Source organism: Serinus canaria, chromosome 1, assembly GCF_022539315.1.
Source record: "Serinus canaria isolate serCan28SL12 chromosome 1, serCan2020, whole genome shotgun sequence".
Taxonomy (NCBI): Eukaryota; Metazoa; Chordata; class Aves; order Passeriformes; family Fringillidae; genus Serinus; species Serinus canaria.
The window spans coordinates 19,488,666-19,514,525 of NC_066313.1; the positions used below are offsets into that span (position 1 = coordinate 19,488,666).

The 25,860-nt window shown below is 36.1% G+C and overlaps 1 protein-coding gene across 2 annotated transcripts in view; it reads left to right on the forward strand.

The window, feature by feature from the left end:
- The window catches only part of NECTIN3 (nectin cell adhesion molecule 3), a 64,652-nt gene that overhangs the window by 23,201 nt on the left and 15,591 nt on the right, over nt 1-25,860 (forward strand). The window contains exons 2-6 of one of the 2 annotated variants that reach the window (XM_030235159.2): nt 1,895-2,233; nt 9,224-9,520; nt 11,248-11,365; nt 14,083-14,234; nt 22,328-23,015. In XM_030235159.2, coding sequence (XP_030091019.1) covers nt 1,895-2,233; nt 9,224-9,520; nt 11,248-11,365; nt 14,083-14,234; nt 22,328-22,911 — 1,490 coding nt within the window. In that variant the 3' untranslated portion in view covers nt 22,912-23,015. Of the gene's footprint in view, nt 1-1,894; nt 2,234-9,223; nt 9,521-11,247; nt 11,366-14,082; nt 14,235-22,327; nt 23,016-25,860 lie in introns of those variants that run through there. The other variant, XM_030235160.2, reaches the window with a different exon arrangement.

The window sequence follows — 25,860 nt, forward strand, 5'->3', positions numbered from 1 at the left end:
TTAACTGCTGCAAAAAGCAAATTCCCGAATGAAAGTATTTTTCTTTGCTGAAATTACATTACAGAATATTTATATCCTGTACCTTCTGAAATACATTTCACAAATGTAACTTGTGAATTTATTTATATGGTAGAAAGCAATAGTCAAATACTTTTTAAGGAACATTTCACCTTAAGTTTAAATGTAGCAGTGGCAAGTGGAGATGAATTTTGGACAGAACTGTGTGCATTCCAGTTTGCAAATAGTTGTCTTCTTTCCAGTGTCTGTCACAATGTGTTAAATAAAAGGCATGAGGAGAATAGACAGAATGTTCTTGCACTACTTGTCATGGCAGATAGTCTCTATTTGAAACCTGTTATGGCTTTTTTTAACTTTTCTTGATTTTTTTTTTTTGCTCCTTCACCAGCCCCACTTAGCTACTGATGTATCAACAATATTGGTCTGAATTTCTGGGTTAGTTTGACTTATTTGTGTAGCTTAAGGCTTATTTGTGTAGTTCATTCTATTGATGTTAGTCAGTAGTTTTATACTGAAGAAATCCATAGCTAAATCACTTTTTTGGGTGACTTCATTGACTCAGAGATAGTTTGAACAATGAAAAGTCAATCAATGGGAAGCAGAAAGCTTTTAACCATGGATTTGTAGATAAAGGCTTTTAAGGAGTTCTTTCCTGAATGCATGGCTTGCCTTTTGTGTGAGCTTGGTGAGTGAAAAGGCAGCTCATGTCTCAAATTGAATTACTTCTTCATGCCTATGAGAATGGGGCATATAAAATTTATACTTGACTTTTGCTTTATCAGTGAACTTTTTCAGTAACATCTTGAGTACTGACTTGGTATCTGAAGAGAGAATCAGACCATTTGAATTAGCTCTGTTAAAATCTGAGCACAGGAAAAAGAAATACACTGTTTACTAAGAGTTGGTTCTTTTTCATCAGGTTAGTTTGCTCCAAGAGAACTAATGAGTCAAGTTCCTGGAGCATCTGTTGGCAAAAGAAATTGTGAACCTGTGGTATACTGAACTTCTTTGTCCAAGTGGATTTCCTTTTTTGAAAGGAGGATGGTGTCAAATGCTGAGCTCAGAATGTAGTTGCTACTGTGGAAGGCATTTTAGGTATTAAGCAGAAATATGTTGAATCCTAAGGAAGTACCTATGCCTACTCTTGCATATTTACTTTCTGAGACAAGATCTTGTGTGAAGACACACCACTACACTGAAGCAGAAGGATTGCATATGTATGAAGGTAAATGTCTTCATTAGCAGGTAGGGTAGGGAAAGCTCAAGTTGAGGTCTTTGAGTGACTGTCAGTGTAAACATGGAATGGTTTGTGGGATTTTGATAGGGGCTTTTTTTGTTTGTTTTAATTGTTGCTTTGCTTTTTAATTATTTACTGGTATGGTAAGTGCTAGAAGTTTTACTTATTTCTACTTATAAAAGATATGACTTCATAAAGATTATTTAAGGAGAAACACATAAGTGCAGTAGTTTAACGTAAGTTTTTGCTTGATGCTCTATATCAGTAATCAGACTGCTAAAAAGTACCATGTCTTGTTTTTTTTTGGTAAATCTGAATTCACTGAATGTTCATATCTAGTTCAATTCCCAAAAGACTGTTGGCCCAATTACACAATTGTCAGGTTGTTTTTATATGAAGTTGTGTATTAGTGGTAGTATCCTCTGAAAAATGATTGATCTGTACCTAGGTTTGATGTTTTTGCTTGAAATATGTTTCTGTAGTATTTCCACACTGTCGTGAATCAGTTAATCAGAAAAAAGCAGGAATTCTCTTCTAAAAAGGTAAACTAATTACCTTTTCAGAAGAGAAGAAGGCTTACTGTGAAAACCAAGCAACATAACTTTCTTGTGTAGCAACTAACACTTGTTTTGTTTTTAGGTGCCTTAGCTGGACCAGTTGTTGATCCACATGTGACAGCAGTTTGGGGGAAGAAGGTTGCACTGAAATGCATAATTGATGTAAACGAAACAATAACACAAGTTTCTTGGGAGAAGATATATGGTAAAAGTTCACAGACTATTGCTGTTCATCACCCTGAATATGGAATATCTATTCAAGGAGAATACCAAGGAAGAGTGGCATTTAAAAACTATTCACTTACTGATGCAACAATCATCTTAAAAAATGTAAGCTTTTCTGATGCAGGAGAATATGTTTGCAAGGCAGTTACATTCCCACTGGGAAATACACAGTCATCAACAACTGTAACAGTATTGGGTAAGTCAACTTCTTTATGAAAGCGAAATTCTGCAAACTTAAAATAAGTTGAATTTTACCATTTAACCTAAAGAAAAAGCAAAATATGTGTTTGCTGGGCTTTCATTACAGGTGTGCAATTTTTACTAATGTCATAGAGGAGACTTCTTTTGGTTCTTGCTTCTTTAGAATTTGTTATTTGACTGTCTAGTTATTAAAAATAAATAACAAGTTCCTATGTAGGCATTATGCTGAAAACAAACATTCAGTCTGTATTAGCAGTGTTTTAGAGCTTTGACAGACAATGCTGATACCAGGGACTTGTGTGTATGTGCTGGGAAGCTGCTGAACTTGGGTTTAGCTACCACCTTGGTAAATTCCCTCAGTTAGTACTGGGTAGTCACTGGTGTTCAGAAAAAGCAGGTATTTCTAAACCTGGTTGGTAACTGTTTGTCTCAGTGAAATAGTCCATCATCTGTAATGAGGTTAGAGAGTTCCCAGTGAGGGTCAATGCCCATGCCTGGAAACATTCTGATGGGACTCTGAAGCAGCCTGGCGTAGTTGAAGATATCCCTGCTTATTGCAAGGGGATTGGACTGGATGACCTTCAAAAAGTCCCTTCCAACACAATTCTACAATTTTATAAATATGCTGCTAACATGATAATTTAATATAGCTGCTTGGGTCTGGTGATGCAAAATGTTCTTTGCACAATGTAAATGTAAAGCAAAACTATCTAGATGACTGCTGGAAGTTGTGGGAAGAAAGAGTCAATTTAAGCTCTTGACTGTGGATAGTCATAATGTGAAACTTTTATAGGCTTGAGGGATTGTTTACACTAATTTTGTCCCTCTTGTTGAGGGCTGCGTATTGCTGTCATAAGGAATTAGTGCTGAAATGCAAGTAACTCAGGTGTTACTGCAGTGAAAGGTAAAATGATTACCCTGAAACTTGAAAGCCTGTTATTATTAAGTTGCCCTCTCCTTTCAATAGTAGTCTTTTTGTACTAGTGTAAGGTACTTCTGTATCTCTTACCAGGAGTAAAATGATACTTTCTGTAACTGAGGTGGTTGTCAATGACTATTTCTGTAAGCAGGTGTGCTTTTTAGGATCATCTCTTGGTCTTTGATACCAACATTTCATAGTAGTAGAATATTCAATGGGATTAATCAGAGGGCTGTAACACAGTATGTAAACTGGTTTTCACCACAAGATGGGGCAAAATAAATGCATCAAAGCAACTGGCTTAATCCAATTTGAAACCAGTAACTTAACCTAAATTTTGTGTGATGCACAAAGCATGTGGTCTTAGGTTCTCTTTTTCACCTGACTTCCATTTGTACTGCAAGTGGCTATGTGTGTGGTTATTGTAGCAGTCACTTGACTTCAGGTTTCAGCTATTGTGCTTTACCAATAAGCAGTGGGAATTTCTTACTTCCTCCCCTCACCTTTTCTAGTCAGTTCCTCTTTCTAAGATTGGTTTGTTTTTTGTTTTTTTTTTCAAGGTAATGTTAGTTATTGTGTCCATTTATTTTATATTATGCACTCATAATATCAGGTTTCTGGAGGAACTTGGAAAGCACATGTATGTCTCATGTGCTTATTATTCTACATTTGGAAGAGTAGAAGGACCACAGCTTGTTTTATTAGGAATATGTTATGAAAAATTGCATTTGAAATAGGCAAAGAGGTATTAGTCAGGCATACAGTGGTTCTGATCATAGCTTTTTTCGTCTTTGATGTAGAAGATTGCCAGTTGCTGTCAGTGACTCAGGACTCTCTAAATGGGCAAAACCCAGCTGTTATTTGCAAAGATGCTTTTCCATCCTAGTTACCAGCAGCTTCACTTGCATGTACCACTAGGTAGCCAACCCTCTGTTGGACTTGTTCTTGGGCCTCAGCTGTGTATTTTCTGTCCTTTTAGAAACTCTTTGCTATACTGACTTGTAGGCTTAAACAGTCAAAATACTGGGGAAGTAATGATGTTCAGAATATGTAAATTAATAAATTGTGAACTTTGCTGGCCTAAACTCAGCAATTCCAAGCTCATCAGAATCTTAAGGCATGCAATTGCTGTAATTTAAATCTTGATCTAACTTAATCTTCAATGATACATTGACTGCATTCTCCCACTGGTCTAAAAAACTCTTCCTTAAGTAAGGAAAAGAGTTCCCGTCTTAAGGCTGAAGCTGTTTCAATTGAAGCAGGACTGCCTTTTTCCTAGTCCCTGTCTGCTCTTATTCGGCAAAAAATTTATTTCCTTCCCTTGTGCAGTGGACATGCTTAGTCATGTACCAGATGCTTTTACACTGTAAAGTGGACACACTGAAGGCAAATGGAAGAAAGAAATAACTACAAGATAAAATGCCCTGTGTTTTGCCACAGTGCACTGATCACTTAGGACCATATTTAAGACTTAAAACTTCTTATGTGCCCCACGTTTAACAGATGAGCCATGTTTGGTGACTTTGCCCGCTCCTAGTTTGCTTTTAGTGCTTCATGTTTTCTTAAGGAAATGCACTGTAAAACAAGAGGTAAAGACAGTGGAAATACAAAAATGCTTTTAGGGTCAAACAGATATACTGAACTTTTCTGAAACTTTGGTTTGCCAAACTTACCTTGTTAAACTTTGCAAAAAATGGCAAATAATTTTTGTGTCAAGCTGTTGGTTTCCCCAAGATCCCAAGATGCTGACCAAATGAGGCAAATTGGTGTCTTAGGGCAGAAGAAAGGGCGTATTGCTGGGTAGCTTGCAGAGCTGACATATGTGACTCACTTGAGTGCTGCCCATGAGTATTTTAAATACTTTGGTTTAACTCTGTCTTGCTATGTTGGATTTCTTATCACGGGTATTGATAAAGTAGGTCTCATTTCTCTGCAGCCTAGCTCTTACCAATGATACAGGGGAGGAATGAGTTGTACAAAGGAGCGTCAAAGGCATAGGTCATGAATTAGATCCTAGACACTCTAATGCAGAAAGTCTTCCGATTAGGAATTAAAAGATGATGTATGACAGGCTGTATAGATATTGGATACCACAGCATACCCAGGGCCAAGAAAAAGTATCAAGTAGATGGCAAATTAGTGAACTGACTGGCCTTAAAACAAAGAAGCAAACTGCCCCCCACCCCAAACTATTAAAACAAGAAAACCTTAATAAGTTAATAATTAATACTTAATTAGCAAGCAAGATAAAGTACACAGAAAGATAAAGCTTCTGGTTTTGAGTTGAGAGAAAATAAAAACTTGAAATACTGTTTTGGAGAGAAATTAATCAAGTACATGTCAGATGTGATGAAGGAGATGACAATACCCAGTGTCATGCTATTGACAAGGAATTAGTGAATTTAATGTCGAGAGGAAATAATCCTGTTTGTGTTGTAATCATGCCAACATCATCCAGACCTGTGCCCAGTGTGTGCAGAAAAATAGTTTTAAAACCAACAGAAGCAATTGAAAAAGGCTTATGAAGTACAGGAAAACCAAGAAGCAGCTTTTTGGCCTCGAAACTTGATGCAGTAGGATTTAATGCTCATGTCTAGATGCTATATTATGTTCTTTTTCTGTAAAGAAGTATAAGGACCAGAGAAGCAAGAGATTTCTGGTATGTCTATGCTGAATGTAAGGTGACGGTTGAATAAGCTGGGTTAAATTAGGTGGTGGTCATGAGTCTGTAAAAGGGCAAGCACAGATGGGCAAATTAGTTGAGACCTTTTGAAAAACTGCCCATCTATCTTCCATGCTTCAGCCATCCTGTCTTTAATACTCAAGTATAATTCACACCATAATGTGGCTTTAGATGGAACTCTCACCCTGTGGAAGTAGGTTTTGCTTCTATATCTTAGGGGATTGATGGCTTCCTTTTCCACACAAAGTGTTGTTCTCACTATCTTTTTTCATTTGGCCTAAATAGAGCATAATGTTTCTACTGAGTGGGTGTAGCAGTTTCTTTAATGTTCTCCCAGCTGCCTCTTTTGTCCTCCACCACCACTGTGGGCACAGAAAGTCAATGAAAATCACATTCATGTGGCGCAACGAATGGTCCTGGGATAAGAGGACTGCATATAGAAGTTACACTTTCAAAAAACAAAAAAGTAAACAAAAAAGAATTCCAAAACCCTACTTTGGGTAATCTCTTTTCCAAATTGAAAATGGCAAAACTGTTTTGCACTGTGAGAGATGAGATGCCAATGGCCCATTGTAGTTAAGGATTCATTAACCAGATATTTCTTAATCCATGACTGAAATATTTAGAAAGGCCATAGAATAAGTATCTGGGCTTCTGCTTGTTTTGTTTCAGTTGCTAGAATAGAGTAGTCCTGAATGATAAACTATAGAAATAAGTATCCTAACAGCAGTTGCTTTCCATTTTTCAGTATGTGGTTATTTAGTTACCTTGCAGTTGGTGTGCAGTACAAGAATCACACTTTATGGGAAGATACAACAGTAGAAGCCTAAACATTTCTGATGTATAAAAAAAACTAAACACGGAATAAGTATATTTTATGACACTTGGTAGTTTTGAATAGTTTACCTTTGGTGTCTAGTTGACAAGTGTAAACCAAGTATTGCACAATGAACTCAAACTAACAAATCTCTGGTATCATTTGAGAAAGTAGGTGTTTAAAATTAGTCTATCGTGCTTTATTGCTACTTGAAGGCTTCTTTTTCTAAAAGTACAATACTGAGTAGTTTTCTTTGGGTCTGGACATCTCTGCAACTTAGTTAAGAGTTCTTGTTTACTTACTTATCCCTTCACAAAGAGGTGGAAGAAAAATTGCACAGTTGCATACTTTTTTTAAAAGAAAAATCAAGGGAATAGAACATATCAAGCTTTTATTTCCAGCTGAAATTATTTGAGTCTACAGTTTTGGCATGAAATGCTAATGATAGCTGCTAATTTAATTTATTTTACTATTATGGAAATCTTGAGAATGGAGGGATACAGCAAAAATTAGAACTTTCATGTGTGTAAAATTCTAAATATAAATTTGGGTGTATGCTTCTGCATTTTAGTAATGCTACAGAAGCTATTGAAGTCTCTACCAGTGATTTCGGGAGAACGAGGCAGTAGTGTTCATGTTAAATCAAGAAACCAAATTGTGGGTCAAATGACAAAGCTATGTTATATCAAGTTCTCCATACTAGGTTTGAAAGGCCTTTTTGCACATGAGACAATTCTTCATATATACATCAGTTCAGATATGCAAGCTTACTGCACCAAGCTCTAGCTGTTTCTGGTGTTGCAGAGCAGGGAATCAGATTTTGAAAGAGGCCGTATTAAAAATGTTTCAGATCTAGAAGAGTGAGTGTGCAACTTGGCAGAAAAAAACCTGTTATTGGCTCATTTTCAGTAGGGTTACTAACAAATCTCAAAAGGTGGACATTCAGAGAAGCAAAGTAGAAAATAATTTGCTCTTGGTATCTGCCCAAACGATCTTCAGTTTCATAACAACTTATATTCTTCAAGCACTTCTATGCATAGATCAGAAACACACATTTTTATAAGGTTATCCATTTAATAGTTGCCTTTTCCTTTATTATAATTGAGCAAATGATAAACCAACTTGTTCAGACATGAACAGTGTTAGACTGAGCAGAAAACAGTCAAAAACTGATCATGGCACTAAATGGGCTGAAGCTGAAAATATTTGTCTTTGGAAGGTATAGGTAGTTGGAGAACTTGCCAGGTATGGTGAACTTTGCTCTATTCTCTTACAAGATGTGTCTGTGGTCAGCTTCAATTTATTGGAAAGAAATTCCATGAACTAACTTTTTTCCTTCTGATACTGAAAGGCACAGAAGTTGCAAGACTTATCTCTGCTTTGTGCTTAGTGAGGGCTGATCCACTGAGGTGGATTCTGAAGCATTATGGTGAGTAGCAATGACCTTCCTTCAGAGGACTCCAGTAGCCAGATTAGAGCAAGAGACCTGGATTGTGGAACAGGCTGGTACACTACTGCAAACCTGTCCCTTACAGAACTGGTGACACAAATGGGCCATTCTAAAACAGCCCAGCCATGGTTTGTATCTGAAGCACCAGGTAGTTTTACTGACTTGGGCTGCAGCTGGTGGGTGGCTTGTACAGGGCCAGAACAGATTTGCTAAACCAAAAGGAAATTTTTTGGAAGCTTTTTAATCTATAGCCCTCAGCAATAGACTTGTCCATGAGGAGCTCAACTTCCTTTTAGAAAGAAGTGTGTTCCCCAAGTGTTTTTAAAATTTTGGGGTGAGCAGTAGCTTTACAAGGAGGTCACATCCTTCCACATGCAGATTTCTTTAGTCTTAGTATTGAGTTCCATGTAGGCAAAATATATATAGGCAAAAATTTTATTTTTATATAGAACGATGAATTTTACTTTTATTGTACTTTGTTGTTGAAATTTTATTTATATATAGATTACTTTGTATATTAAAAACTTAGATAAATTTTATGTACAATTGCATATTTCTATGTATTTATTAGATTCTTTATTCAGGGAATGGTTTGTAGATATAGTTAAGATGCAGCTTGGAAGTCATTTCTATAATAGTGATCAAGAAAAGCTTAAACTCTTAATGTTGTGTGTTAGAACACTGAAGTAGATTTCAAATGACGCAAACTGACAGGATAGATTAATTCTTGAATGCTTGAAAATGCAGCAGAATCTAAGCTTTTTGAAAAAAACCTGCATTGTTGTTTCAACCTAATACCTTAAGTTCACTGTTGTCAATCAATGCAGCGGAAGTGCTGCAATTGGCATTTTCGACCTAACCACTCTGGAATTCCCTTTCAGTGCATTAAATGCGCTGAATGAACAACACTGAACTTGTATGAGTGGACAAAGCAGGGTAGTATCAGCAGACCAAAGCCTTGTAGAGCTGTCATCTCTTGATATATGCGTAGTCTTCTAGGATGTCAGATTAACATGAGCATTTGCAAATGGATTGGATCTTGTTTAACTTTTAAGTAGTGACACTTTCAAAGATGTGGAGTTCTTGTTTAAATCTCCTTTTTTTCCCCTTCCTTAGTTGAACCTGTTGTGAGCTTAAAGAAAGGACCAAACCCTCTAATAGATGGTGCAAATAGGACAGTAGCGGCCACTTGTACAGCAGCCACTGGAAAACCTGCGGCGCAGATTGACTGGGAAGGAGGCCTTGGTGAAATGGAATCCACCTCTACTTTGTTTCCAAATGAAACAGTGACAGTTGTAAGCCACTATGTGATTGTCCCTACACGATTTGCAAGAGGAAGACACATAACTTGTGTTGTGAGGCACCCCGCCTTTGAAAAGGAGATACGATACCCTTACGTGTTGGACATACAGTGTAAGTATTCTATGAGGTAATTACTCCTGGTTTGTATCTTGCAACTTCTCCCTTAATCACTGTACACCTTCCATGGAAAGGAGATGAGCACTTTCTGCTTCAGGAAAATGGAAACTGTATAAAAAAGCCTAGGGTTTCTGTATTGAAAATAAAATTGTGAAGCTAGAATACTGTTACATTTCTACTCTTTTGGATATTGAATCATGGGTAAACATGAGGGTTGATCCAAAAGCTGTTTATAGTGTCTTACAATTTCAGCAGTATTAAAAAAGAATGCTAATGAAAATTCATGTATGTGATGCTAAATTGAAAATAGGTCTTGTAGTGGTCAGTAACTTAGTTATTTTCAGATTATTCACCAAGCTTTGTTCATTCTAGCTAGCACAAGGAAACAAGAACATAATACATATAAATGCCTAGTGTTTGTTATTCAGCTTCAGATTGCTCATATAATTCAAACCTGCACCAAGCTTCTTTAAAAAATGTATGGCTTTTAAAAGGTGTGAATACAAAGCAAGGTGGCTTACAATGTTGCTTAGTTAAAACCAGTTAAGACAAGTAAGCTTTAGGCATGTGATTGCTTTCTGTTAGACAGTGCATATATAAATAAAACCAGCTATTTTCATGTTGTTCCTTTGGTGTCCTGTCTTGGCTGTGTGCTGCATTAAAGTTCCTAAAATCACAGAAGTCTGTCAGTTCAAGTAGAACAAATGTAGAGGCTGGAAAAAGTAGACTTGGCTGTTTTGATTTGACTAGAATTTGATTTTGGCTTGGTTTTGTTCTGTTTGGTAAAGAATCACTTATTTTAGCATAAAATAGTGATTAGCACTGCTTTATTTCATTTGTCTTGAAATAAAGTTCTAGATTGGAGGGTCATTGATATAGAAATAAAACTGAGGAGGATTTGTATTGTCTCAAACAGTGAATAAAATTATTGTTTCCTGTTGAAAATGAAGTGAGGGTGCAAGTTGGTCTTCAGTATTTTCATAAGAGATTAGTGTTAATGCATGTTTCAGAATTTCTAACGAGGTTGTATAGTAAGGTACACAGCAGCAAGTGAGAAGCAGTGTGTGCTCTTCAGTCTTCCTTGACGCTTACTAGCTTTTGCAACTGCCTCTCCATTTTGGCTCCAGAGCTTATCCCAAATCATACTAGTTTGTCTGTTCCTTGGCTTTTAAGTATTTTTCCAATGCCTCTCTGAAATCACCTCCTGGCTTTTTAGAGCCATTACATAATTCTACCTTTTGATGCCAATGGATAATTAAATCTTTATAGTTGGCATCTGTGAACTTTCTGGTGATTTCTTAATTACCTGGTTTCTCCCAAGGTTGTTTCTGATCCTTTGCTGTATCTTTTTAGTGAGAAGTAGTTCTAAGTTACCATTCCTCCTTCCCAAAAACATGAAACTGGTTCTTTTTTTCTGAAGTCCTCTCAGTTCCTCAAGGTGCTGTGTGGTTGCTGAAAACACATTGGGAAAGTTTCACTGATTAAAACAATTTGTTCACTGCTGCATATTAATGTTGTAGCTTGGAACTGTATCATGCTCTCTGTATATTTTGGTGGTGGTCTTTAAATTAAAAACAAAAAGGCAACCAACAACTAAAGCACACCAAAAAAAAAAAAAAAAAACCAGGAAAAAAGTACCTATCTGTTCCATCAATGTTACACGTGATTTGCTTTGAATGTAAAAATTGTGATTGTTCATAGATGAATTTTTTTTTTGTCAGATGCCCCAGAAGTTTCAGTAACTGGCTATGATGGAAACTGGTTCATTGGAAGAGGAAATGTTCAGCTCAAGTGTAATGCCGATGCAAATCCATTACCTATGGACTTTATGTGGACTAGGTAAATATTTATGAAAAGGGACTTGGCACATGATTCAAGTGGTATAATCACTTTGCTTACAGTAAGTGCATGTTTTGAAAACAAAGAGTATATGACTTGTATTGGTCATATTGGTTTTATTCAGCTTTTTAAAAGAAGAATACAAGATGTGTATTTGTATGAATAGAGGTGAGTGGATCTCTTGTAAATTTATGTGCCTAAATGATTTGTCATTACTCTCAGGGTAAAGTCTCTTTAGTTACTCAAGGTAGACTGAGCTCTGTGTGTTGCAGCATGTAGAGCAAAGACCAATAACTCTAATAAGGATCCAACTATTATTTGCATAGGCCTCTAATGAAAAAATTTAAAAGCTTATATAGTATCCACATTTCATGAATCTGTGGACTCCCACCCCAGGCTTAGTTCAAAATCACTGTGATGAGAAATTTCCGCACATAAAAATTCCTCTGTTTAAAAAAAGCCCCCAACAACAGTACCACTTGCTTCTTCAGATGTGCTAGGTTCTCAGTTCTCTCATTTGAATTTGAAGCATATGTAAGAACTAATCAATACTACAAAAAATTTTCTGGAATAAGCCTGGTATGCCTTTCTGAGCAACAACAAAACCCATCCAAAAATCTGTAGTACTGGTGAATAAGAAACTTCATATGTGGAGGGGGTGGGGGTGGGGGGTTGGGGGGTGGAATCCATGTAGAAGAAGGGTAGCTTGAGCTTGGAGAAGTACTGTGTTGAACTGTGTGTTGTTTGACTGGTGTCAGATTACAATAGGTTGTAGAACTACCTTAGCAACCAGTTTTATCCCTTGGAATCCAAGATGGCATTGTATTTACTAGGATAGTGACATTTTCATGGTTAGCAATATTTTCAAATATTGCATGTATGAAAATTTAATTAGGATAGAGCTTTCAAACCACTTGACTGTTTTTATTATGTTTTTTGAAATAAATACTTCTGGTACTATTATGAAGTATGTGCCTGATGACTTTTATCAGCTTTTTTGTGGCTGAAGCAATTCTGGGCAATAATCACAGCAAAGGACTAGGAATCTAGTCTTGAACCACGTTTTCTGAAGAAAACATGCATTTAGTGTTAACTGTGAAGTGCTTGTTTCTTTTCCTTTGAATACCTGTTTTAAACTGATGGCTGCCTTTTTGTTCAATATTACCTAAAAAAAATCACGCTTGCTAAATGCTTTCAAGATACTGTCATCTAGTGATCTAGTTTGAATATTGATTTAGGCCTGCTTGGCTGTTAATAGGTACTTAGATAAATCAAAATGGATTTCAATAGCATGGAATTACTCAGGTGTTTAATGGACAGTTGGCAGCTCTGTTAGAATAGTTCCAGGGCCCTTTCTCCTTTTTGTCTTGTGTTTACATAGTTGTTACTGCAATCTCAGGCAGAATTGTACAGGGAAATTATAGACTTAGAAAAGTCAGTTGTTAAAAAATAATTTTTTCAACCAGTTGTTTCCCCAGGTATATCACCAAGTACCACATTCCATTTCAGTGTTGTAAATAATTTAGACAGAAGAGTGATGGGAGATAGGAAAAAGCAGTTCAGAAGAGGAGAAACTGCTTGAATTCTTGCTCATAAGTTCTAGTCAAAATGTCCTCTAAATTAAGAATGTATGGACAGAAATATCTACTGGATGCAAATGAACAGGCAGCTAATCCTGACAGCAGAAATGCTTCTTGTCAGAACTCAGGACATCCCTCTGGGAGTCCAGAGTTTCCTGGGACCCTTGCCAGGGGGCTCAGAGACCCTGGCATACAGCCCAGAACACCAGCGGGATCGATCTTCTTCTTCCGAACCACGGAACAACTTACCACCTTTACATGAAGAGATAAAAGCCACGGCAGTTTAGATAATATAAAAATAAAGTAATCACAGGGTGTAAATGTAGGTTTTAGGATTTTTGGTATAGGGGTTTCTGGTGACAAGATGGAGGGATTTGGGCATGTCTAGCCTTTCTTCTTCTTCTCTACCTCCATCTTGTCTGGTAATGTTGGCACTTTTAGATTGGTCTAGAGTAGAAACTCACTGTCTAATATAGATGATAGGTATTGGAAAATAATTGTAAATATTGTACACGTAGTTTGTAGTATATAAAGATAACATCGCCCTGGGGGTGGGCGGAGTCCTCTGACTGTCCTGCCGAACAGATCTCGGATCTCGAACAGATCTCGGATCTCGGCTGGACAGGGAGAAAGAATTTTGTAGATAAGATGCAATAAACAACCTTGAGACCAAAAAATGGAGAGCCCTGACTCCTCCTTCAAGCACCAGGCTGGGAAAAGAAACTTTTGAACTTTTATTGGGGTCTCTCTGACCAGCTAGAGAGAGAGATCCCGGCAACTGGCATTCCCTGGGTAGGCTCAAAGAAAGATGTGGCAGCTTCTTAGTTAGACTGTTAGTTTTCAGAGCTTGGTTTGTCTTGTTCCTCCAAGTTCTTTTGAGATGTTGTTTTCTTAGCTGTAGTAGTGTTGATTTTAGACAGCTTGCTAGTTCCAGCAGATCTGACATTTAAAGGATTTGGCCCAGAAATTAAATACTGAGTAAACCTTCAGGTATACACTGAGAATATTGAAGGAAAGCCCACTGAAAGTGTCAGAGCACAGTGAAAAATTCATTCTATAGATTATTGACAATATTATTTTAAACTCTGTTTAAACTAGTTGTAAATATGCACATTTGAAATATAACTGTTTTTTTAGGTTGGATGGACAGTGGCCTGAAGGACTGTTGGCTGTTAACAATACTCTGCAATTCAGCAGCCCTCTGACTTATAACTACACTGGGACTTACATCTGTAAGGTGACTAATGCCCTTGGTCAGAAAAGTGATCAGAAGACTATCTACATATTAGGTAAGTCTTCTTCGCAAAGATAGTATGTTAACTTGAAACATTTTTTTTTTTGCCAGAGATTGAATTAGCAAACTGAAGAGCCAGTTGTTGCATGAAATATACGAAAAATATATGCTTTTTGTGTGAAAAGCCATTGAAAGTGTGGATGTAAATGCTACAGCACAATTTGGAATTAAACTGACTCTTGAATAACAACTTATAGTGTAAATTCTTACAGTTAAGGTGCTTCTGAGATGATTATTTTTTCTTGGTAGTTTAACTTTTTTTTTTTGTGGTGTTAACCTGTGTTTGACAAGGCACATTGACTGCAATAGTAGTACCTTATCTTTGAGAAAATTGAGAAAACAGATGTTAGTGGAAGGGGAACAATTACGTTTAGAAAAGCTAAAGATGCTGTTTTAAGGAAGTTAGGGTTATGGTCTGAATGTGTGCATTTCACACCAGTTACTTCTGTCATTTTCTTGGGGTGCAGATACCCAGTAATCAAGTTAAATACTTCAGGCAGAACTTGCTGATCTACTTAGTATCATATAGCAAATTTGTGTGTCTGTGTAGCACTGCTGCTACACAGCAGTGCTATACAGATGTGTGTTGGAACACACATCCTTGCATCATTAACACAATGTTATTTATATTTTACTGTGACACCTTTCTTGTGAAAGAGCATTAAGTAAATTAGCTTGATCAATAAATGCTAGCATTATAGGGGGTTTGAAGGAAGATAATCGACACGAAAATTAAAACTTCATTCTGTTGTATTGTGTTGCTGCTTTTCAGTAAGTTATTGACATTGGTTATTTCATTAAGCAGATTAAATGTAAGAGAACATGTTGGCCTGTTAGAGAATGAAGAGATGGTGGATACAAACATAGATGACTTCTTTGTTAAAACTCCATATGAACACTTAAGAGTTAAAATAAGAACGAGACTATAAGACTAAAACTATAACATATTTGAAACCATGTCAGTCAGAATTTACTTTTGACAGTTCTCTGCATCTTTAGAATGAAAGATAATGTTGAAGTCAGTGATATAACTATGCTGTAGGCCACTGTGGATAGCTAGTAAGTTCTAATTAACTATCTAGTCAATGAGCTAGTTAACTGGAAACTTATAAATAGTTTGAGACGGTTGAATTACTTGTAAACAACTTAATAGCTAGAATTTTATATAACTTAAAAGATATCAAGTGCCGCCAATTGTTATGAAAGTTATTTCTGTGAGAGTTACTTTTGGATGTTTTGGTTCTAAGGCTGCTTCTATGGAGAAGGCTTCATGGCTGCATAGTGATCCCAAAACAATTACAAAAACTGGCACATTGTAAGAAATATCAATTCAAAAAATTAGAAAATCATCATTAAATAGGGTGAAATGTTTGACTCAAATATAACTTTCAAATACACTTGCTCAAAAAATAATAATGCAGTTTATAGCTCTGTTCTCAGCCCTATTATATCTCTAAGGAATGGGGTAAAGTTTTATTTTTTTCAAGTCCACTATTATTCAAGTTGTCAGTTCTGTAAATGTTAAGTGCTGTAAATAGACCTTATGTGTTTTACCATGACTGTCATGCATGAAAATTAAAGGTTGTCATTCAAATTATGTTTTCAATTAGCAGACTAAAACAGGCCAACCAGGAAATCATAGATAATTTTTCCTAAAATGAATCAAGTTTTTGAAAAGCAGGGTAGTCATATAGGCTAGTTGGGCAGTGGTGATGGTTTATGTTCTAGCCTAATGCAAATCTTACAGAATTTAAACCAGCTCAGTGCAGAGATAGTTAAGCTGCAGCAGTTGGCATTTGCTGTGAACTGATGGACACTGTTTATGTGTGTGCTGCTTTTCAGCTGTGCTCAGCAACTTGGTTTTACTGTAGCTATTTAACTGCAATTAGCAAACCTTAGCTGTTTTCAGGGAGCAACATAACTGAGCCTCTCATACATACAGGGTCATGGTTCTGCCAGTAAGGTGCACCAGTAACAATAAAGGTTTTAGCTGTCAGTAAATTTCAGTCTTTAAGAGTTTTATATTGATCATGCTGACAAAATGATTAAAAGCACAGTATATAAAATTTTTGTATATAGGAGACTTGATAAAAACAGGAGAGGTGAAACAATTATTAGTGTAACGCCTGTATTTTTTTCAGAAACAAATACTAAGTACCTTCGTAAGTAACTCTTACGAATAACTTTTCAAAGTGATTCGTTCTTTAATTGAAATGCCCTTAAATGATGCAGGATGGGCAAGTGGCTAATAATCAATCACTTACCACCTGTAATATTAGACTTAACTCACCAAGTATCTATTAATAGTAAACATGTCAGTGATGTACTGTAGAGCAATAAGCTGAAATAATCAGTTAGCTTATTTTTCTGTCTTTGCTCTTAGCCACTGTATAAAACTTGGCATAAAATGTGAACTGAAACTTGGAAGTTAACAGACAAAGCTGTATGATCACACCGTCTTTCAAATTTTGATTATGAAGCTGTCAAAAAGCATTTATTAAGTTAATGTTTCTGAACAGTCACCATGCTCGTAGTTGTTAAGCTTTTTAACTGCTAGAAAAAAATACCTATTAAGTTGAAATGTGTTGTAGGTTTGGAATGTAGCTGAGCAAAAGATTGGTTTTGGTCCTGATATTCATTGTCAAAAAAGTCAAAGCTATATTTTTAATAAGTTCTGTTGTGCTCCTAAATCTTGCTAATATTCTTGAAGTGAAATACAGAAATGAAAGAGAAGTTGTTGACAGGAACTAAATAGTATCTTCAGCTTCCAGCTTCAGGAGATTCTACATCATTATAGAAATAGAGAAATACTCAAATCGTTTTTGAAGTGTGATACTTCTTTTTATATTGCATTTAAGGCACAGCTATTTTTGCAATTTTTATTAATTCAATAATTTAAAGCAAAACTGTTTCCATACTTGTCCAGCAAAAGCAAGTCATGCTCCTAGTGGAGTTCAAGCATTGAAGTAAGTTTTCCAAAACATGCTGCCAGTTTTATATATAAAACACTTCCTTGTACAATATAGATTTACTCAGTTTTCTTACACAAGGAATTGAATTTTGTTTTCTTGACTCTGTTCTTTCACCTTCACGCTGTTTACTGAAGCTTTCTCTTTCTCCCCTTGCAAGGGACAGGTGACCTGTGAGGCTTGCATTAAGGTTGGAACATATTTCTTCTGTCATGACAGCCTTTGGAAGACATTACTTTTGTTAAAAATAAAGCCAGCCTTTGTTAGGCAGCAATCCTAGAAAGGTGTTTTTTGTAAGCACAGGGGTCACCTTCTTGTAGAGTGGACACTGTGAGGATTAACATAGCAGGGTCTGATCATTGGTTTTAGGTTTTGCTGCTTCATCTATAAAGCTCTGTTCTGAGAGTGCCTTGTGAATACGGACACTCTTTTATTTTCTAAATTACATATTGGAGGGATGTTGACAAACTGCTCTTTAGCAAAGGGCTTTTGCTCCCTGGTCTAGCAGGCTTTGAATTTTCACTGGTCTTCCTGAATATTCTTCCATGCTGGAGGTTAAATAATAGTAAGTTTCTCTTGTGTCCCAAAAAAATACCGAAGTCTTTTATTTGGTGCACGAAAATCCCAGCTAGAAACCACAAAAGCACACTGACCTTCAAAAGTGGATGACTGATGAGAGAAAATATTGATACCAATATTAGTATTATGCTGCCAAAATAGAGGTTGGGGAGCACACACTGGAGATAATCCTAAAGAAAATGTTTAGCTCCAGTGTGGAATCTTTGTAGGCAAGACACTGTGGGGAGAGTGTTATGCAGTATCCTCACTGATTACTTGACATTAGAGTAGCAGTGGTTGGAGAAAGAAAGAAAGAATGATAAATTTCCAAATCATTTGCTCTCAGACATTGAGTCTTCTTCCATGGAAAGCTGACTTTCCCTGCTGTCATAAAGGAGTTGCTACATAAGCTTTTCAGCAGCTGAAAGAGCGAGCTTATTTTTAAGACCTAACTGCACAGAATTATTATTCAATTTTTAAGTACTTAACATTTAAGGATAATTTAGCAAGAACAGCAAGTCAAGACATAGTAGTATGTTTGTGTCTGTACAAACATACAAGTAATACATACACAGGCGGGTGCTTGCCACTCCGTAAAGTGGTGTGTGCAAAGAGAGATTTTCTAATTTGTTCAAAGCCAACTTACTTGTGGATTAGAAGTAATTGATAGCAGATCCTTGTCTTGTAGGAGGCAAAAAAAGGGGACATTTGCATCTTGAATGGTTTGGGATTGTTTTTTGCAAATAGAGAGAACTATTTTTGGCCACTCTGTTGTGGCTTTTGGAACCAGACAGACTTTGACTGTCTATGTTAAAGCACAGCAACTCTCCAAGAAACCTTTCCTTCCAAAACTTTGTTTCTGTAATGCTTAAATGACAAATTTTAACCCAAGTAAATTGTGACAGTCTTGAATTATCTTACCTGTTGTAGAGCTGGTGGCTTTACCTCTCAAATACTTCATAGTGGGGCTAAATCCAGAATGGTTTATGGTTTAAGAGTATTGTGTTCTCTTGTTGTTTGTTTTTTTTAACAATGATAAGCTGGTAATACCAAGACAGAATTGAAACCTAAGACTTTGAAGATAGTGGTCTGGTTTTTAGGGATGATTCATTCATCTCTTTCTACTTTCTTCTCTCTGATGCTTGGCTTATTGTTGGCTTTGAATTGGCAACAGAAGCAGATGTGAGTACCAGAAATTTGAGGGATGTGGTACGGCAGGAGGATTGAAGCAGGGAGATGTATGTTTGGGATGCGAAACATGTTATGTTAGTTGGATGCCTCTACTAAACTTAATGGTAGAAACTCCCCTGCCCAAGATAATTTGTTGGTATTGTAAGAGCTGAGAAAACTCTATCAAGAATAGTCATTTAAGAGAAAAATAAAAATATCATGCTGACACTGTTGAAAGTTGGTACTGACTTTGATGGGAAACATCTGGAAAACAATTAAGAGTGTAAAAACTAAGCAGTGCACCGGGACCATGGTCCTTTAATTTGAGGTGATATCAGAGCTTCATTTGAAGTCAAGAGCAAGTCTTGCTTTTATTGGCAGAAAACTGTGTCAAAGGCTTTGAAACCAACTAGGAAATGGAAGGAGACAATTTACTTGCTATATTCATACCAGAAAACTGGATTTTGCTTTGTTCAATTATGTCTCTTATTTTAATGGGGGTGGAAGCTGTGTAAGAGAAGAAGAAATTTTGTTGGGGTCTTTGCTTGTCCTCATCATTCTTGCAGGGTACATGTAATAAGGATTTGAACAGGCCCCAGAACATAGTAAGAAACAAAAGCTTGAAACCAAGATATATTTAAACTAAACCCAGGTATTTTCCAGAATTTCTGCTACTTTCAGCTCCCTGACCCGCATGGATATTTTAATATGTTGTGCTGTGTGCAACAACAGAAGCCTACCTCAGTGAAAGAGACAAGAGCTGTTAAACATTGGGTACGAAATAGTGTTAAAGGAAGTCATCAGCAGGAAATTGTTGCTTTTGAATAAAGTCCCATATGAAATAAAATTTAAATTATGCCCTTAATGTTTTGTGGAAAGCTTTAAGAACTCAAACATGTATCAGTGATTATGTTGTTCTTCAGCAAAGAAGTTGCTGAAATGAAATAAGATCGTCTTTCATAGCCACAGATATGAATGGCATTTTCTTGATTTGGAGATGACGTTTGAGATGTTATTTGCAAGCAAAATGTTATGAGGTGGACATAAAGCTTTTGCATTCCTCATCTTAAAGTTGTTCTCCATTTGGGAAACTTGCTTGGTACAGGAAGTAAAAAAAAATTATCTTTACATTTAGAAAGTTCTGGGTGACATCAGAAGTGAACTCACATATTGTTAGTTGTAATTGACCTTATAAACAAGAAGGGACAGTTTTAATTTTGTCATTCTTCAACAATAAAAAGTACCAAAATAAATAAATCTTGGAGGTATAATGGTTATGTATTGCAGGAATACATATGAACAAATGCTTAATTGATCCTGTGTTTGAAATTGACTTAATATATTTATTAGTGCTTGTTGATAATGCAGCTGGATAGCCTGACAACTGGTGGATGAATGGGAAGTTTTGAAGGAAAAATTCTTTGTAAAACACTGGATTTCTAATATATTAATAAGATTGTAATTGCCATTGTGCTTATTTCACATATGCCAGGATGCAAATGCTACATCCTTGTGTATGTGGAGAGATACGACTTAAGACCTCAGTATCATAGGCAAAACCATTACAAAGCCAAATAATTAGAGCCTGGAAGGATTTTGCTGGTACTGTTTGAAGTCGTGTTCTAAGGTCGTAAATTTTGTGTCTTAAGCAAATATTTTTTCAAGGAAGAGGGATTTGAACTTCATGACCTAGGGATGTGTGGGACGTAGAACCCTGGTAAACTTGGATTCTTTAATCTCTACTTCTTTGTTAAATTACCAAACTCACTTTAAGTCAATAAACTCACTTTAAGTCAATTTTTACTAAAATCATAATCTGAATTCCTCTTATTCATTTTGGTAGTGCATCTTTCTTGTTCAGTTTCCTGTCTTCTGTCAAATTAATTCCATTTTTGCATAGTTCCCTAACAAACCATCACTTTTCACATAGTTAAGGAATAAAATTATGCCCTTTGAAAAACTGTGTAAAACTTTACTTATGTCATGCTTAAAATGTTGCATTCAGCAACAGTGTTTGTAGTAATCATGACAAATATGAGAATTCTGTCTAGTATGAGAAAATTTTATGTCTGTCTCTGAGTGGGGAGATTCAAAATCATATTTATGGCTGTTTAATTGTGATTTGTCAAATAACTGGAAGCTTGACAGAGATCTAGTTCTGTCTGGTTTACTTTGTGGTGGTAAATTTAGGGTGCTTCTAATGTGGTGGCAGTACTGCTTTCATGGATCTTGCTTATGGGCATTTAACTAAATTACATGATATAATGAGCTACTAGGCTGTCCATGCAATATTCTCTCTGAAAGGTTCAAGGTATAATAACATGTTTAGAATTCCCTTTTTAATTTTAAAACAGTTTGCTTACAATGGGCAAGGCAAAAATTAACTTCTTTTCAGTCTAGCATAGAAATAAGAAGTGGAGTTGTATATAATGTTGTGGTTGATTGGTATCCTCTCAGTGTCATCAGCCCATCACTTGGAACCTTGCCTGTAATACAGATGCATACATCTCCAGTAGACCTAAAGAACAAAGGAAAAAGCTGCATGCTGGAGAAGCTTGGTATCTGGCAGTCTCTTGTTTACATGCATAGCCTGACATGAAAACAGTTTTTATTTTATAATGAGGAATTAATATGGAAATTTCTTTGTGCATGAAGGATCAAATGGCTTATAGAAGATATAAATTTTGGTTCAAATGTTTCAATTTTTTAATGTTTTAAAAACCTGAAGGCTCCTTGCTCAACATAAATGTTACTTTGACATTAATACATGCCATTTTAAACTATGCTTCTTTCACTAATCCCAAGATGAGGCTGAGTAAGTTTTATTAATGAAACAAATGTTTTTGGAGAGAATAGCTTAAAAATCAGTAGTTCATGTGACTGAGCACGCAACTCATAGTTTTTCATTCTTACATTCAGTGCCCTGAATTATTTCTAAAGGGGGAATTTAATGTGGAATAATTGACTTGGTGGCATAATTAATTAATTTGATCCAGAATTCCTTATAGCTGGATGGAAAGTTAGAGGACTGTTTGAGTTTTTCCTCCTTGGAGGAGGTAAATAATGATGATCAGTCAACATCTGAGTAGAAAAACTCCATCTCCTTATTTTGAGGAGGACAAATTGCATACCTGACGGTTATTTTTATTTTGTTTGCTCCTCATACTTTCTGTACTGTTGCAGCTTAACTCCAAACCATGTGTAAGGAAGCCAGTTCAAAACTTGTGAGTAATTTAAGACTTCTATAGTGCCATGAACTTGAGAATGAAAAACTATTCTTGTAGAACATACCCATCAACTTTGCTTTCTTATAAACCCTTAACTGATTTAGTTTGCATTGACACTCTGTGCCTTTTCTGTGTCTTGTCTACTTCTTTGCTCTTTCCATTAGATCCTCCTACTACTACCACTCGACTGCCCACGGTTCCCTGGCATCCTTCGACTGATGGCACCACAGGTTTAGCAACAGAACCTAGAATAATAAATTTCCCAACATCAACCTTGCCAACAAAGCAGGACGACACTTGGGGTATCGTTGTCGGTTGTGTGGTGGGTGGGGTTCTTTTGCTGTTACTTCTTGGTATTCTGGTTGGAGCTGTCTACTATAAGAGAAGAAAGACATTCCGCGGTGACTACTTTGCTAAGAGCTACATTCCACCATCAGATATGCAGAAAGAGTCCCAAATAGATGTTCTTCAGTCAGATGATATGGGTTCTTACCCTGGCAGTATAAAAAAAGAAACAAAGCACCCAATGAACTTAATATCTAAAGATTATTTAGAAGACCCTGGAAAACCTGAGTTGAACAATGTAGACAATACTAATAGGTACCAGGACCGTTATGAAAGACCAATGGATTACCATGAAGGTGGAACATTTGGAATGGGTTTTATGCATGGTGAATTTTATGAGGATGATGACTTTGTTTCTCACTTAGATGGTGCAGTAATATCTCGGAGGGAGTGGTATGTGTAGTAACCACTGAAAACCAAACATGTACCTGCAGTTCACTTCATTGGCTGGTCACTTTCAGATTGTTTATACTTTCACAAGAGGAGGAATAAACTTTTTGAAACTTTTTTTGAAGGTTTTTATATTGTGACTTGACACATTGGAAATACTGAATCTGGGGAAAATGTATTTGAGCTGCTTTTTTTCCCAATGCTGTACTACTGTTTAAGATTTGAGTTTTAACTCGGAGTGCTTATATTGGTCTATGTCAGAGTTAAAAGAAAAAAAAAGGCTAAATTAAAGTTGCCATTCAGTGTTGTTTAAAAATAAAAAGTGGCTGTCTTGGCTCTCTGATTTAAAAATAAGTTTACCCAAGGCAATGATCAAATATAATCTTTGGGGGCTTTGAATTACTCCAATCTAGGTACCATCCTTAGTAAACTTAATGCTTCTGTATAGCAAATACTTTACCATTTGAAATGAGTTCCAGCGGAATTAAAGCTTTGTTTTCTAGGGTTTTTTCTGCATAAAAATGAATACCTCTTAGCATTTTAATGAGCCTTCTTGAAACTATATACTTAAAAGTTAAGCCATTGCACTGAAACTAACTTATGAACAACATTTTGAGGAGTAACTGTAAACAGGTCAAAGGCTTGTATTTGGATAAGATGAAAAGTTATTTTTTTATAGTCATTGATTTCTAAAGCTTACTCTAGTGTCTGTATATATACATACAGTGAGGTGTTTTGTTAGGCCTGTAATTGGCAGGATGTCAAAATGCATTAATGCATACAAGATGCTCTTTGCAACTTCACAGGGTGCAATTTTGGAGACCTGTTCTGGAGGCTTTGTGGGAATCTTACCATCGAATTTAAAAGCTGGTTAATTGCACACAACTAAGGAGAAAACACCCATATAGATTCCAAAGCTGGAGGCTAATGTGAATATGCTTATTTTCCCAGGTGCCAAAAAGCATTAGCGTTTCTATGACCAGAAGTTAAAACAGCGGTTTTACGCTGCTTCTGACTAGGTAACAATACCTGCTTTGAAGAGGGTAGCCGGAGTTTCAGAATATTAGTAGGGAAGTAGACACTTGCACTGCTACTTCAGGTAATGAAAATGCACTCTTCAGTGGTGCAACTAAAAAGTCTATGAAACAGGAATTCAGTCTCTGTGCAGTCTCTGTACCACAGTGGATTTGTTTTCCCTGCAAATAATCCATACTGATTTTACATGTTCTTTAAAGTGACATTGTATCCGTTATACATAGAAAATCTTGTCTGACAAATGAAATAGTTCTACTTTATCTTGAGCAGATTCACCAAACTAAATCTGCCGATTATGTGAGGAGGAATGAAACAACTTTAGATGAATTGCAGAACAACAATGAATTCATAAGTAGAATATTAAATCTTTTGAAGTGCAATTTTTAAGTGTTTAGCTTGAGGAAATTAAAGCTGACAAGGCTCTATTAGTATTTGAAAACTGAAAAGGGAGAAGTCTGCTACCGATGATGTGAAATAGGCTGCATAATTACAGCTGCTCCATGAGCATTGGTGCTGGAAGTTCTTTTCTGTCCTCATGATGTTCGGTAGCTTACAGCATTTAGAGCTTCCCAAAAATAGTTATATTGAGTGTTGTAGACAATGCACTGTGATTGCATAGGACTGTATGTCTTTAAAAAAGATTAAGACAAACAGCTTTATTTGAAATTCAAATGGAAAAGCATCCCTAAACAACTTAAGTTTAGGTTTGGATTAATGGAGTACTGATACATGATTGACCAAAGTCTCAAAAAGAATAGCAAGTGATATTGTGGTTATCTGTAGTTTGAGTGCAAACACAAGAAAAGGAGTGAAATTTCTAGCAGAGAGTTCTGATCCAAATTATCTCTGGAATAAAGAGGTTATACCTCTCTTCAAAAAAAACTTGATATATCATCTTTAAAAGATGGTTTTACTTGGAAATAAACATAACCATAAACCAGTTTTCCACATGGGATATCTTGCTTTTGTCTCTGTGGATTTTTTGCTTTGATTTTTAATATATATATATATATATATATATATATATATATATATATATATATATATTTGATTCCCATGGGTTGAGAAGTTGAAGTGTTCTGGAGTTGAAGTTATTCATAGGGATAGAGCTTATGTGTGTTGCAATGTTTTGTACATTATGTCTACTGTAAAAAGAATTGATTGTACGTACAAATGGCTGTTGTGTGAATAAACTTTTTCTTACATTCTGGAACATAGGTACTGTTAAAAAATGTTGCACAGATCTGTTCTTAAAAATTGGAGATGGAAAACTGCAATAAACCCAGAGGCTGGATAGAATGAACTAAAGTGTTTAAGCTGTTTGAGATGGGCTGTTTAGTATTCCCCTAAGAGAGCATAAACTTATAAAACAAGTGTCTTCAGAAACTCTTTTAGGAAGATTAAGAGAATTATAAATTGAAGTGTTTGCCATTCAAAACATTTGTTTTCAAGCACAGCTGATAAATTAACTGGGCATTGCATACTTCAAAATAGTCTTGATTTTTCATTCTATTGTCTTTGTTTGCTTTAACCATGTTTCTTGGAGTTAAAAAATTCCCATCTATTTCTGACCACCTGGTGGTTAAAATGCTTTGTAGGTAGCACCATACATGTTAGGTGCTCTCTGGCTTATTCAGCTTGGCGTGGTGGTCTGGGTTTATGATCATTCCACTGATCATTAGACTGATGTTTTGCCAAAGCAATTCAAAAAACCAAATGAAGTGTGCCCTGTGGTAGTTGCATTTAAGTTCCTGTGTGTCACTGTGCTGGGATATTACTATTTTTCCTGATGTTCAGAAGTAAATGGGTGTTCGTCATCTCACCCAAAATCAGACTCAATGGGTGGGCTTTGATTGAAAGTATAATACTTTATGATGTCTTAACATTTTAGCAGAATTTACTAGAAGAAAAGGCACCATGAAGTTAG